The sequence below is a fragment of the Pipistrellus hanaki genome (genome assembly GCF_964339955.1).
Source record: "Pipistrellus hanaki genome assembly, chromosome: 3".
NCBI classification, from domain to species: domain Eukaryota; kingdom Metazoa; phylum Chordata; class Mammalia; order Chiroptera; family Vespertilionidae; genus Pipistrellus; species Pipistrellus hanaki.
In genome coordinates this window covers 147,277,048-147,291,250 of record NC_140505.1, presented here as the reverse complement: position 1 = coordinate 147,291,250, position 14,203 = coordinate 147,277,048, and the positions used below count along the sequence as shown (strand labels likewise).

The window sequence follows — 14,203 nt, the reverse complement described above, 5'->3', positions numbered from 1 at the left end:
ACTGGAAATGCAACAAGATGGAGAAAATTGTGCTTCCCGGAGATCTTCTCAGGGGCAGGAGTGTTATTTGTGGATGGAGGAGTAATCGCTTAGGGTAGGGCTGGGAAGGTGAGATGCCCAAGGGACTCCCTGAACCGTTCTGTCCCCGGTTCAGCTGTGGAGTCTTGTACTTGGGTAGGAGCATGTGTCTGATGTGTTGCTGGAGCAGTGGGCAGAGTGGAGGAGAGGCTGAGCCCCTCCTTTTTGCAAGTATTGTCCAAATATTTGAAGATTATAATCATGAAGGGACTCTATATTATTAGTCTGCTTTGTGTGTGGACATTATCTCAGTGTGGCCCAGGGCAATGGATTTCTGGAAATACAAAAACTCTCATTATTATGTAGGTAATTAAATTGCATTCTGAGGAAGTGAAGAGCACTATTAACTTTCGAGAATGACAAAGAGCACTTTTGTCTTTCTCAACATGGGAAAAATGAGAACTCTAATGGAAACCATCAACTTGAACTTGGAATTTGCATTCCAGAAATGATTAGAGGAGAATGCCTCATTTTTTTTTTCATTTAAATATTATGGTCATTGAATTTATATGCCAGTAACAAGCTGGTGTCAGATTGAGCCATCCAGATTCAGAAAAAAAAAAAAAAAAAAGAAAGAAACATTTCCTGATTTACATTTTTTTTTTATTTTATTAAAAGTAGTAGCCAAGCCAAAACCGGTTTGGCTCAGTGGATAGAGCATCAGATTCTGGTCAAGGGTATGTACCTGGGTGCTGGCACATCCCCAGTAGGAGGTGTGCAAGAGGCAGCTGATCGATGATTCTCTCTCATCGATGTTTCTAACTCTATCCCTCTCCTTTCCTCTCTGTAAAAAATCAATAAAAAAAATATATTTTTTAAAAAGTAGTAGCCAAGAGTACTTGGAACATTGAGGTCATTCAAAAATATTTGCTAAATTAATGTTATCTTTTTCTATGTTGTAATTTATTTTATTTCTATGTTCAAAAGGGAGTGAATGACAGGGATAGCCAAGGTAAAAAAAAAATAACATAGAAAAATTGGTGCCTAACAATGTTAAAGGTGCCAAAATTTATTAGAGATTAAAGTAAAAAAAGTAATAATAGCCAATATTTATATAGTAATTCACAGTTTTCAAGTCACTTTTATGTGTCCACAATTTATTCTTCACAATGGCCTTCTGATATAGGAATTATACATTTTATTTGTGTGTTCTCCACAATGATCTGGTCATAATAAAGCTTATATTGATATATTCTCCCAATGACCTTCAGATGTAGGTATTACACATTTTATTAATGAGGACACTGAGTCTTAGAGCTAAGTGATATGCCTGAAGCCACAAGGTTACACTGTGTAAAGGTCTTAAATTCCAAGTCCACTGTCCTAGGTGGATACAGCCATCTTCATCTTGAAAGAAAGTCTCCTGTCATTGTGTTTTATGTATCATTATTGACTTTCTTTTCACTAGTACCGACTCTTTGGCTCTATTTTAGAATGTAATATCTCATTTAATGTTGTAGGGCCTATAATCTGCAGGTTTACAACCTCTCTGTAATATGGGAAATTGATTTTTCCCAACCTAATATTCACCAAAATACTGTAGATCCTGCTAAACGAAGGCCAGAGAAAGATATACTGGAAACCAAATATGACTGCCACAGTATGAGGTGAGGCCTGAGGGATAGACTGAGCTGTAAGTGATATGGCAGGCCTCATAATATTTGGAAACTATGGAATGATGGGAAATGGTGGCTGAGGGATGTGATTGCTTTACGAATGGTGATTGGGAGTGTTGGCATTCAAGTCAAGCATTGTATGTATTCTGAAACCAGTTTTAAGAGACTTCTAGTTATTTGGGAGAAGAGTTTTCAGGAATAGGATTGTTTGGCAGATCACTTAGACATTCTGCCTAATCTGGATATGTGAACACAACCTCATTCCCAAGGTGATATGAACCATTCCTTTGACATCTCTTTAATTGTACATTCACTAGATCATGGGATTCTGTCTGGAGAACAGTTTCTATACTTTTTTCATCTTAGTATTTATGCTCATATTATCTAACTTATATCCTTGGCACATGAATGAATGTCTTTAGCTATTTGCCAGAATTTCACTGCTTTGGTTTTCAAAATATGTTAGGCTGTTATTTGTTAATTCTTTTGACTGACTTATACTTGCAATACTATCTTAATTCTTTTTTTTTAAAGAAATTATGTCAGAGAGGAGAGAGGGATAGAAATATCAGTAATGAGAGAGAATCATTGATCAGCTGCCTCCCCCACACCCTTCACTGGGAATTGATCCCACATCTCGGTCATGTGCCTTGCCTGGAATAGAATGGTGACCTTATGGTTTATGGGTTGATGCTCAACCACTGAGCCATACCCGCTGAGCTATCTTAATTCTTTGTCAGCTTAAACTTAGCATTGGTGCTCTTTGGAATTATTCACAGTAACTCAAGAGACAAACTTAAAAAATTGGAATTGGAAAGATTAAGATTCTTATTGTGTCAGTTCTGGCGAGTGACTTCTGGCGGCTAGTAACCTTGATTTTTAATCTTTGGTGAAAACAAGGATACAAAGGAGATTAGATAAGATCAGACATAGAAGTGCCAGGCACCAAAACAAAACAAAACAAAACAAAAAAACAAACAAAAAAACACATACCCACATTCACGAAATTCTGATTACATTTTTTTCATATCTTTGGGTTTGTGTACATGAAGTTTATATTTATATAGTGCTTTGTGGTTTTACAACATGCTTTTGAATTATCATTTGTATCCTTTACCCAATCCTGTCAGATAACCAGGGAGAGTAATTTTATTACCAGCTTCAGATAAATAAACTGAAAATATCACTAAGTTGCAGAATCAGGACTTGAACCCAGGCAGTCCCCTTCATCCATGCCCAGCGCCCTTTGCACCAGACCCCTGTCGAGGTCTGTCATATATTCACTACCTCTCTGATCATTCCAGTGTCAAGCAACCACCATAATAAACATGTCCGTTGGACCCAACCACCTCCAAGCTGGTGCTGTAGTTAGATAACGTGTAGATGTATAATTCTGATTACTTTTATTTATAGGGAGCTGCTTATCAGGCCCTTCAGTTTTTACCCATGAATTTGCTGAAAGGTCATTTTGTGTTTTATGATAGATAATAAATGATCTTTGTTATAAGACTCTAGATAACGGCTTTAAAAAAAAAAATGGCCGTTGCCTTGTCAAACCTGACTTTGAATTGTGCTTTCATTGTGCACCCATACAAAATTCCATTGACACGCCAGTACCAAAGATTTTTCATCATTTCAGAATAACTAGTTTCGTTCTCTACTCAGCTTCTTAAAAAACGATGTGTGTTTTTTAATTGATTTCCGAGAAAGGAGGGGAGGAGAGAGAGAGAGAAACATCATTGATGAGAGAGAGAATCATTCATCAGCTGCCTCCTGCATACCCCACTCTGGGGATCGAGCCAGCAAAAAGGAATCAAACCATGACCTCCTGGTTCAGAGGTGGACACACTCAGTCACTAAGCTGTTACAGAATTTACCAGGCGACTGAAAAATATGCAGGAGTACCGGAGACACAGGACAAACCCATTTATTTTCAGGTGTTTCTCATGTCCTAGTACAGAACTCGGAGGTGGTTTCTCTCCAAATCCTGAGCAAGCCGATATGGAGGAAGCTTCCCTTTATACCCCGTTGGTTTCTTTGTCCCCCAAATACGGGATGGGACTTCCGGACCTTTTGCGGGTTTTGCAAAAAGCCCCATGTGCTGGGATGGAGGCAGTGAGACCACATCTCAAGGCCTGGCCTGGCGCCAGCACTGATAACTCCGTCTGGGGTTGTGTATTGTTCATGGTTGTGTATTGTTCAATGGGGGTAATACTTAGGTAAACAGGTCTTACAGGACCACATAATTAAAAGGGCAGTGACTATACTATAGGCTAACAAGAATGTGCATTAGGTTAATAGCACAGATTCATATTGCTAGCTTCCCCCCCCCCTCTCCCCTGCAATGTCTCCTTTTCCCTGTCAAAGCCATGCTCAGCTTTCTGCTGAGCAAATAACATAGAGGTCCTAACTATTTTTGTATTTCAGGTGCCCAAATAAAATGAACTGATCACAATGCTACTCAAGGTGGTACATTTCAAAATATTACATTTGAAAAAATGATTTATAGAAAGAAAGAAAGAAAATGAACGTTTTTTGCCTTTCTGGAATTCCCTTCCCCCACCTCTGCCTTAATTCTGCCCCTATTTTAATAAAAAGCCCCAACAGCTTCACCTTGATTTTGATCACTTTATTTTTGCTGAGAAATGAACTTTTCAGCTGCATTCGATGGCCAGAAACAAGAATGTCCGATTTTTAACTGGAGCCCTTCAGTAGTAGAAGTATAATTGTCATAGTAGCTTCATAAATTATTTGTTTCTCAGGACTATATTAGGTCCGGAGAGCAACGGCTGCAGCTTTTCTCTACCTAGGTGATGTTTCAATAAAGCTGTTTCTGTTTTTATTCACTCAAATTTACAGTTTCTCCTTCGTGTTGACACCAAGCAGTGAATCTATTAGTTCCCATTACCAGCAGAACAACACTATGAATGGTTTTATATTTTTTCTCACAAATCCTTTCCAGTTGCATGTATGCCTTTAATTTGATAGAATGTCTAGGTAATACATCTTATTTCTCAACTCTGTCTTCAGGCAAAATCTATGCTTTGTTAAGTTTGTCCTTTCATTAAAAAAAAAAAAAGAAAAAAAAAAAAAGGCAGCTTTGTCCCATCTATTGATCCCAGATTCACTGACTCTGTCTCTACCCCCTCCCTCCCCCCCAAAAAAACAACCACAAAACAAAAAAAAAAAACCCACAACAACAATGTATCATAGACACTGAGGATATAATTTTTTCAATATTTAAGTGCTATAACATGGTTAGGTCTTTTCTTCTAAGTGTAAACCAAGCTGCAAAACCCCAATTAAAACACATCCTCAGAGCCAGTAGTATAAGCATGTTTTAGCACGTTTTAAAGGCGGTCTGCAGGGATGTAATTATATCGGACAACTGTTGCTCTGACGTTGGAAATAACAGGTTTGTTACATTGCAGTTCTCCGAGTGTGACCGCCTGTGCAGTCCTTCCCTCGCCCTCGGGGGTTCTCAGAGGCCAGCACCTCAGTCCTGGCTTTGGTTGCAGCTCTGAAAGGCTTGGCCGGCCCCATCTGTTTCCTCTTTCTGCTTTGGTTCACATGTAGGGGTCCTGGGATGAGCTGAGGGTTTTTTTTGGAAGAATTGGAACCATTTGTTTGTGTTGTCAGTGGTATGAGTTTAGTGAACAGGACTCTTCGAGTGAACCTAAAATCGAATCCAGATATTGAGAGGTTTCTTAGGGCTCTGCCAAACCCAGGTATTGGGCTGCTGAACTGTTAGCTGATATTTTGGTTTTGTTAAACAATCACTTGGAGGGGTCTTGTGAATCCAGCCTTCTTTTGGGCCACTGAAGGGAACTTTTCTGGAACCCTAGGAACCCATTCTTTTAAACTTTCCATGGATTTTTTTTTTTTTAATTAGATTGCAGCCCTACCCTATTTTGATTTCCTCTATTGCAGGCCCAATCCCTAGGCCAGTTGGGGCTCACGTGGGAGGCAAACAATTGATGTGTCTCTCATATCGATGTTTCTCTATCGGTCTCTCCCCCTCCCTCCCACTCTCTCTAAAAAATGGGAAACAAATACCTTTGGATAAAGATTAACAACAACAACAAATTAGATTACATTTTTAAAAAATCACTACAAAAGCAAAATAACATCATATTTCATAAAATTAAAAGTAATTTCTTAACATAATTTAATTCAATCCAGCTGAGTGCCACATATTGTTAATGATTGCTTTGGTATTGTGATTTAAAACAAGAAATACAGAGCCCGGAAAAACCCCATGAGTTTCTTATGGGGTAAGAACAGAGTGATAAATGTGCCTTTTAGGTTAGAGAGGTGACGTTTGCAAAGTCCCTCAGTAAACCAATTTTGGGACTGGTTGCCAGAAGAACCCACCAGGTGATCAGAGGGTTAAAAATTTTCAATCCCACCGCTGGCCTGGGTGAGGTTAAATCAGTGGCCAGCAGCGATCACTCATGCTTATGTAATGAAGCTCCCTAGGAACCCAAAGGACAGGGTTTGGAGATCTTCAGGTTGGTGATCCGGTGGCGATGAGGAGTGGCGCCCTGGCGAGGTCATGGAAACTCTGTCCCGCTTCCCACACACAGTGGCTTAGGTCCTACCTTGTCTGGCTGTTTGTCTGTGTCCTTATGTTCCCTTGTTGGGGAGAAACAATTTTTCCTCCACCATAGAAAGGTGGGTTGTTTTTTTTTGTGGGTTTTTTTTTTTGTGGTTTTTTTTTTTTTTTTTTTTTGTCTAATAAATCAATATTTGCAAGATTCATAGGGGAAAAACAAATGCTTAATTTTGTGCATACAGGAACCCACATAGAAATGAGAGCTTAGAAACAAAGGGAACAGGAGGCATAAGGGTAGCATGGTAACTTTGGCTGCACAGGAACATGTTCTTCATGAAATAACTTAAATAACTATTCTTAAACATTTAAATAAGATTGGATAACCATGACAGACATTTACATTTAAATAAAGCAGGTCCAACCTCTTAAACAAATCAATGACGTGGAAAAGGCAGGCTGTTAGAAATTTAAAGAGCCCATACCACCAGACAATTAACAGCTCTGACACTGTCTGGAGAGAGCACCAGATTGCAGAGGTGAAGGGCTCAGAGCCACAAGGCTTCCCAAACTGAGCCTAGGAATGGGATAGGACAAGGCTTCCGAAGGGAGGAGGGCCATTCACGGGATGGTAAGAAGAACAGATGTTCAGTGATTAGATATTTGCCCTGCCCTACAGATAGGTCATAAACATTTATTACTGGTGATAGCTCTTATTATGGGCAAGGCCCTCAATTTAAATGCTTTAAGGGAGAGATTAAAGTTTGTCTTGAGTCCTCAGGGTCTTGATTGCCTTCAGATCAGAGTAATCCACATGCCACAGCAGTACGGGGAGGCTGGTTCTGAACTCCTTCAAACCCTGTATGACAAACCAGTAAATGGAAGGTAACGTTTCTATGAATTCTGTGCTCTGCTCTTACAAATTAATAAATCCCAAGGAGAGGGTGGTGGGAACCTCTGGTTTAGAGCCAGTCAAGCCAAAAAGCACAGGTGACAACGTGAACTTTCCATTGGCGAAACCGCGCTGCAAATGGTTGCTTTGTTCTCTCAGTATCTTTTAATCTGGAACAAAAACTATTCATTCACGTCAGGAACTTGCCGATGAGAGAAATATCGCGCACAGTGGCCCACCTGGATCTTGTTCCTTTGTCCCTCTGACACTGTGCTGTCCACTACAGTGGTCACTGATCACACGTGTCCACTGAGCTTTTGAAACGTGGCTCGTCCAAATTGCCATGTGTTGTGAGTATAGCATTCACATTGCATTTATAAAGACTTGGTACCAAAAAAAAGGTAAAATAGCCCACTGATAATTTCTTATACTGAATACAAATTCAAACTGTAATCTGAACATGTATTATCCATAGGTCATACTACTAAAATGAATTTTATTTGTTTCTTTTCATTTTCTTAGTGTATCTAATGGAAAATTTTATTTGCCTCCCAGTATATTTCTTCCAGATGGTGCTATTCAACAGTGGTATTCAACAGATTTTAAAACAAAACTGCTCCCCCAGAATCACTTCACAATCAGTTCTCTGAGATGTCTTGGGAAAAGAACATGGGTAGACTAAAATGTTTTCTTAGCCAGAGTGTGATCACATAGTTGCTGTGTCCTTCTAGGTAGGAGCTAACGGATTTTCCATGATAGGTCTAGCCTACAGCATGTTCAGACCTAATTTCCTCCAAGCCTGGCATTGTCCAATAGATGAGACAGCTGCTGAAGATTTTGAGTGTCTTTGATAGCTGAAAGTATTAAATAATATAAACCTATAAGTGTACCACAAATGCTAAATATAGTTGGTAAGCCAGTGCTGCTGATTTAAAAACAAAAAGTATGTGAGCCGATGCAACGTCATGCTTCATTTGTTCGTGTGTTTGTTTCTTTTTAGCGTTGGACAACTTCGGTCAGATGGTTGGCTCCAGCTTTGGAACTCAGGAAAGCCAGCTTGACTTCCGATCCCCGGAGTTTGTGAGTATTCCTACTCTGTCTCAAATCTGTAATGGTTACCAGAACTTCCTCACCAAGCGGAGGGAAAGGTGTGGCTTTTTTTTATGGATTCTTGCCTTCCGTGGCTCTTCCCCTGGCACAGGTCTCGCTGGCAGTGCTGTGGTTCTTTGGGGACCAGGTGACGATAGAACTGTGGTGTCTTGGCATCATGCTCCGTTGGCTTGTTCTGCTACTTGGAATCGTCAATGGGAACTCACTCTGCAGCACAATAGCATCGTGTTTCTGAGGTTCCCAATCATTCCTTCATACCCTGGGTGTCAGCTTCTGTTGTTAGTAACTCAGGAAACCAGTCTTGACTGAGTACAGGTCCATTGACCAGTCTGATTCCCATTTCATTCTGGAACCTTCAGACATACAACCTATATAGGTATATCCTATAGGGCTACTAGCATTATTGTAGGGGTTATTCCTACCAAGAGAGGAACTAAATGCTTCCACTAAATTAGACTCATTGAAGGCTAGCCATGGTTCCTACCCTTAAGGAATTAAAAATATTATTAGGAGCTACTGTGATTTTATTAATGCCTTGTTAAAAGAAAATTAAGCTCATATTATGCTTTATGCAGAATGTCCTCACCAAATAGATTTTCTATTAGATTCACTTGAGGAGGGGGTGGGAAGAAGTGTTTCTCTGACTCCTGTATCCTGTTATTCACCAGACTTGTAGGAAAGCATGCCAGGACCCACCTCCATGGATTGGTTTTTGCCCCCTGCTGTAAGCTTGTCTACCACTTTAGCAATGCAAAAATCTTTTCTGATTTATTTTCAGAGTGTAATATGCAGTCACCACTCCGGCAATTGGCAGAGCACCATTGTATTATTGATAAAGATCAATCCCCCCACCCCCACCCCCACCAAAACCTCATTATGCGTTTCTCCTCTCTCTTCTCACTCACTCTTTATGGATTGCCCACTCGATTCAGCCAGGAGAAAGAGCTCTGGACTGCAAAGAGATCGCACATCACACTGTACCCACAGTGCCATTGTATTTCAAAGTGTGGGCTCCTGTGGTGTACTAGCAGATTGCCTACTGCGAAAATCACTTGGCTGTAATAGAAAGACATAGTGTTCGATGGCTTCCCTGTTATATTCAATGAGAGTTTCAGTGAGGGAAAATTGGGAGGGCTCACCGGTATTCCTGCATCTTAAAGGGGCAGAGCACTTTTGCGGTGGCTCTAATTTCTGCAGTTAGAGGCCGAAGTGGAATTGACGCAGACATCTCGCCTTTGAGTATGATGTTGGCACGGGCTCGTGGAGGTGGCCCTCTTTGGTTCTGTTGTTTTCGAACCGCTTTTTTTTTTTCCTGATAACCTGTAAGCAACATATCTAATCTGAAAAAGAGCTCTGGGCAGGAAGGTGGTGGTGAGCTTGGTAAACACATACAGTTCACACCAGTGCCCTGCGTGAAAATAAAAGTATTTTTTTCTCAAGAACAGATCTTAGTGTGTTATGACGTTGGAGGTTGGCATGCCTCAGTGTTGTCTTTGCCACAGACAGTCTACACTGGGAATCACTCTGGGAATCTTGTTTTACCTTCAGTATTCACTGCCCCACGCCCCTTTTTTCAGGTGTGAGGACTGGCCAGTCCACCTAGAATGACCAGGACTGGAACTCGGGGATCACAGAATAGTCTTACTGAGACTTGTCTTAACAATGAGTCTGAGCACCTCCAAACTGAAAGGAGAGTTTTAGGCTCTGTCTTCCTATTTTCATTTTCCACTCAAGAATATCCAGTCATTTCTTTAGACCACGGTAGAAGCGCTGAAGTTGTTAATCACACTTTCCTTCTGTGTACGGGTGATATCGATGTCTGTAGCCTCGCTATTATCTTTCTCTAATTGTGTGTTCGCACCCATGTTCGGGAAGGAATCTGTGATTTTTCTTGCGCTTTATGGATTTTCACACATCCGATGCTCACTGCATGCCACATCCCTGTGTGGCCTGTGCATAGCTGCTTCTGTTCTCTCCTCGGCATCACTGTAGGCTGTGTACTCCCAGTTCCACAGTAAACATGTCTTTCCCCAGTGCTGTCTCCATGGTAAACACCAGGAGGTGTGCAAGGTGCCTGGAGAATAAGTCCTCGAGGGAATCGGGCGTAATATTGAAGGGTAGCCTTTTTTTGTAGGCAGACTGTTACAGCATCAGTGAAAATGGGTGGCTCACTGGGCCGTAGAGGCAGGCGGATTGGGCAAACGCCAGGACAAAACCCGGTAAGTTGCTCTGACCCCAAACTTAAAATCAAAAACAGGTGGTACTGTGACTCTGGGAGCAAAGAGAACCCAACAGCAAAGCAAAATTGAAAACAGGGAGAAGACAGAGAAGAGTAAAAGGAGCTGTAAAGTCAGCATTCTGCTCTCCATCTGGCAGTTTGCTGAGCTGAACCGAAATAAAGCAAGGCACAGACTATGTTTACTCAGGCCTTATCCTCAAATAGTTCAGATTTTAGAAGGATCAAGAGTCTAGTGTTCTTATACAACGGAGTGCATTTATATAGTTTGGCCAACAGGGAGAACGAAAATGCTTATCATTATTCGTTTGTTTCCTTCAGAGTTTCCGTTTTTCTTTCCTTTAAAACAAGGCCTCCGAGAGCAGTGCTGGCGCAGTAGCCTTGGTTACCGGCATGATAAGCACATTAAGGGTTCCCTTCGCAGCTCAGGTGTCTACGAAGTGACGAGTCAGGCAGGGCCTGTGTTGCCAGATGGGCCATGGAAATGACTGTAAGTGACGGGTAAACAGATGCTGCTGTGAACCCCTGTGTGGCCTGGAGACAGCAGCCCTCTCTGTACTCCCCTCGTTCACTGCGGAGATTATCCATTCGTGCTTTGGTCACCAGCGTGTCTGTGCTGCTCCTCTCCGCCTCCCACCCCACTTTGCAGATGAGGCAAGTGTAGCAAAAGCATGTGGAAATGGAGAGGGGTACACAGAGATGTGGGAACAAGGGGTGTGTGTGTGTGTGTGTGTGTGTGTGTGTGTTTGCTACTCCGAAGCTTGTGAGGTGCTGGGAACATGGTGACACTAAACATGGGCCCACTGTGAGGTGAGGTGGGCGTGGGAGTGAGGTGGAAGAGACCCGGCTAAAAGCTGACCTCACAGAGAGGAACTTGGTGATCTTGCTATGCTGGGAAACAGTCAGTCCGGTGCAGGTTTTTGTATAAGCACAATGAAAATCGGTTTCATAACCTGCTTTATTAAGTTAATGTTTCATCCTGAATGTTTCCCTGGCTGTTTTTCCCCAGCTTTACTGAGATTTAATTAGTAAATAATTGACATGTAGCACTGGGTCCGTTTACTGTTCCCCCCCCCCCTCTCTAACATTGTTCCTTTGTGTCAATGTAGTATAATTAAATTATAATTTTCAAAACAGTTAGTGCATGGGAGACCTAGTCCAGGAAAGAGTGGTATGGCCAGATGCTCTGGAACCAGGTGATTGGCAACTATCGTTTTGGGACATAGACCCCAAACATAGACTAGGTGCATCATGACAGGTCTCAGATGCTGGGGAAGGGGACTCAGAGTGAGGCTGGGGATCGAATATCCTTGGTAACCTTGTAGAGTTCAGACTTTGAAGCAGAGACGGCAGACCTAGGCTGTCTGTGCAGAACTGAGGGTGGAAGGCATCCACATGGCTATGGAGCAAAGGTGGTTCTGCAGTGTGGTACATGAAGATAGAGGGCACCTAAGCTCCCCCAGTGCTCTCAGTTTCCGGCTTGGTTAAGAACAAAGGTGACCTGAGGGTGCAGTCATGGCTGACCTCACAAACCTCAGGTTTATTCTAAGCCTCAAGGAGTGGAGGGGTTTGTAGGGAGAAGGGTTGGGTAGTCGTCAAGTCTGTTTCTAGAAACCCCATCTCTGTGGGTATTGGCCCGGGTACTCACATAGGCCCGATTGCCTGAGCACACCTGGGTGAGGGATGTGAGCACGGGGACTCTGCTTGCAGCAAGCAGGAGAGAAACCAGCCTGGATCAACAGGAAAACACGTGGAAGGAAAGAGAAGGCTAAGGGATTGTGTTTTATGATTTGAGTCTTGCTAATAATATCCCTGTTTCAGGCCTTTTCAAACTTAAGATTTATATTTAACTCTCCTGGCTTTGTGGAGGCAGGAAGATTCTTATCACCTTTTGTCTCATGCTGTTAGTGATGTTTTCCTTTGTTTAGCTTCTACCAAATTTAGAGTAAATAATGAGTGTGGACTGGCAAAACAATATTAGGATTACAATAGGATGAACCGGGGAAAATGATGAGAAACCAGGATGTAGAGAGACTAACTAGAGAAATAGACTCAGGAAAATGAAGATTAAAGTGAAGTAAGATACTGCACGTCCCTTCGTTCGCACTCACAGTTATGCAGAGGGAAGGAGGTCTGAAGAGTATCCCATGGTGTAACTGGCTCCCTTTTTTGAGGGAAGATACTACTTTCTAGAAAATACTGCTGATTCCCTGAAATTCAAATTTGATTGTCTTTCACTAGATGAAAATACAGTAGGTCCTCCGGTTACATCGGAGATCCATTCCTACAGTGCGACATAATGTGATTTTCACCGTAAGTCGGAACCCACCTACATAAGCACCTACGTCACTCACATGGAGCACATACACAGCAGCAATGAAGTGAAACAGTAAAAAAAATTTAAAAGAAAGATAACAATTCCTGACCTTTACTTGTAGTAAATAAATAATAAAAAACATAAAGCACATATGTACATATGTCAAAATGACAGAACTTCTTTTTTTAATAAATGGAGATGGTGACATAATCACGTATGTCAGATCTGACATAACCCGAGGACTTCCTGTATGTATGGTCCCCAAGAAAGAGTTAAAATATTAATTCATTTAACAAATATGTATTTGAAGTCTACTATTTTAGGCACTATAGTGAACAAACACAATATCCTTCTACATGTGGAGCTTACATTTGGTGAGAGAAACATGATAAATTAAATACATAAAACACACAAAATAAGTAAAATACATCACATGCCAAATCGTGGCAAATCCTAAAGGAAAATAAAGTAAGGACTGTATGTGTACATTGAGGGGGAAGGGTTTCAGTTAGAAATAGTGTTCGGGGCACAGCCCATGGCAGAGGTGACAAGTGAAAAAACCTGAACGCAGGGGTGCATCCTATGCGGAAATCTAGAGGAAGCGCAGCTCAGGCAGAAGGAAGAGCTTAGGCAAAGGTCTTGAGGTGGGAGTTTGTGGTGTTTGAGAAATGGGAAGGAAGCCAGTTTGATTGGAGTAGGATGGTGAGAATAGCAGACAGTGGGGGCTCTATAGGCCATTCTAAACACTTTGGCTTTACCCCGAGTGAGGTGGGAAGTTACTGGAGGGTAACGGGGATTCTGAATAGAGGAGAGACTTGACCTGACCCGTGGTTTAACAAGGTCACTTTGATTGTGGGGAGTGTAGACTGTGGAGGAATAAGAGCAGAAGCATGGAGACCTGTTGGTCTTTCCAGGAATCCAAGGGAAAGATGATGGTGGCTTGGTCCTGAGAATTAATGATGGCAGTAATGAGACATATGCTCATTCTTGGTGTCTTTTGAGTAAGAACCAATAGGATTTATTAGATCCAATGTGATGTGTGCAAGAAAGAGCAGCTAAGGTTTTCAACCTGGAAGACTGCAGAAGAGCAGTTGGGGGGAAATGTGCAGAGGAAAATCACATTTCTGTCTTGTATCTGTAAAGTTTGAGACATCCAGCTAGGGAAGTTGGTATACAATTGGATATATGAGTCAAAAATTAGAGAGGGTTCCAGCTAGAGATGTGAGGTACTAGCACACAATGGTGTTTAAATCTGTGGGACTGAATGAGAGCATCAAAGGAAAGAGGTAGAGTTAAGAAGAGACCCTGGAGTGAGCCCTGGTCCAGTGTTTATAGATCAGGGAGATGAGGAAGGATCAGCAGAGGAGACTGAGAAGAAGAATCAATGGGGTAGGAGGCAAGC

General features: G+C 41.8%; 1 protein-coding gene across 2 annotated transcripts in view; it reads left to right on the top strand.

Moving 5' to 3' along the window:
- The window catches only part of ANO6 (anoctamin 6), a 174,824-nt gene that overhangs the window by 67,610 nt on the left and 93,011 nt on the right, over positions 1-14,203 (top strand). For both annotated transcript variants that reach the window (XM_084876640.1, XM_084876639.1), the window contains one exon: positions 8,139-8,218. In XM_084876640.1, the coding sequence (XP_084732766.1) occupies positions 8,139-8,218 (80 nt within the window). The remainder of the gene's footprint in view (positions 1-8,138; positions 8,219-14,203) is intronic.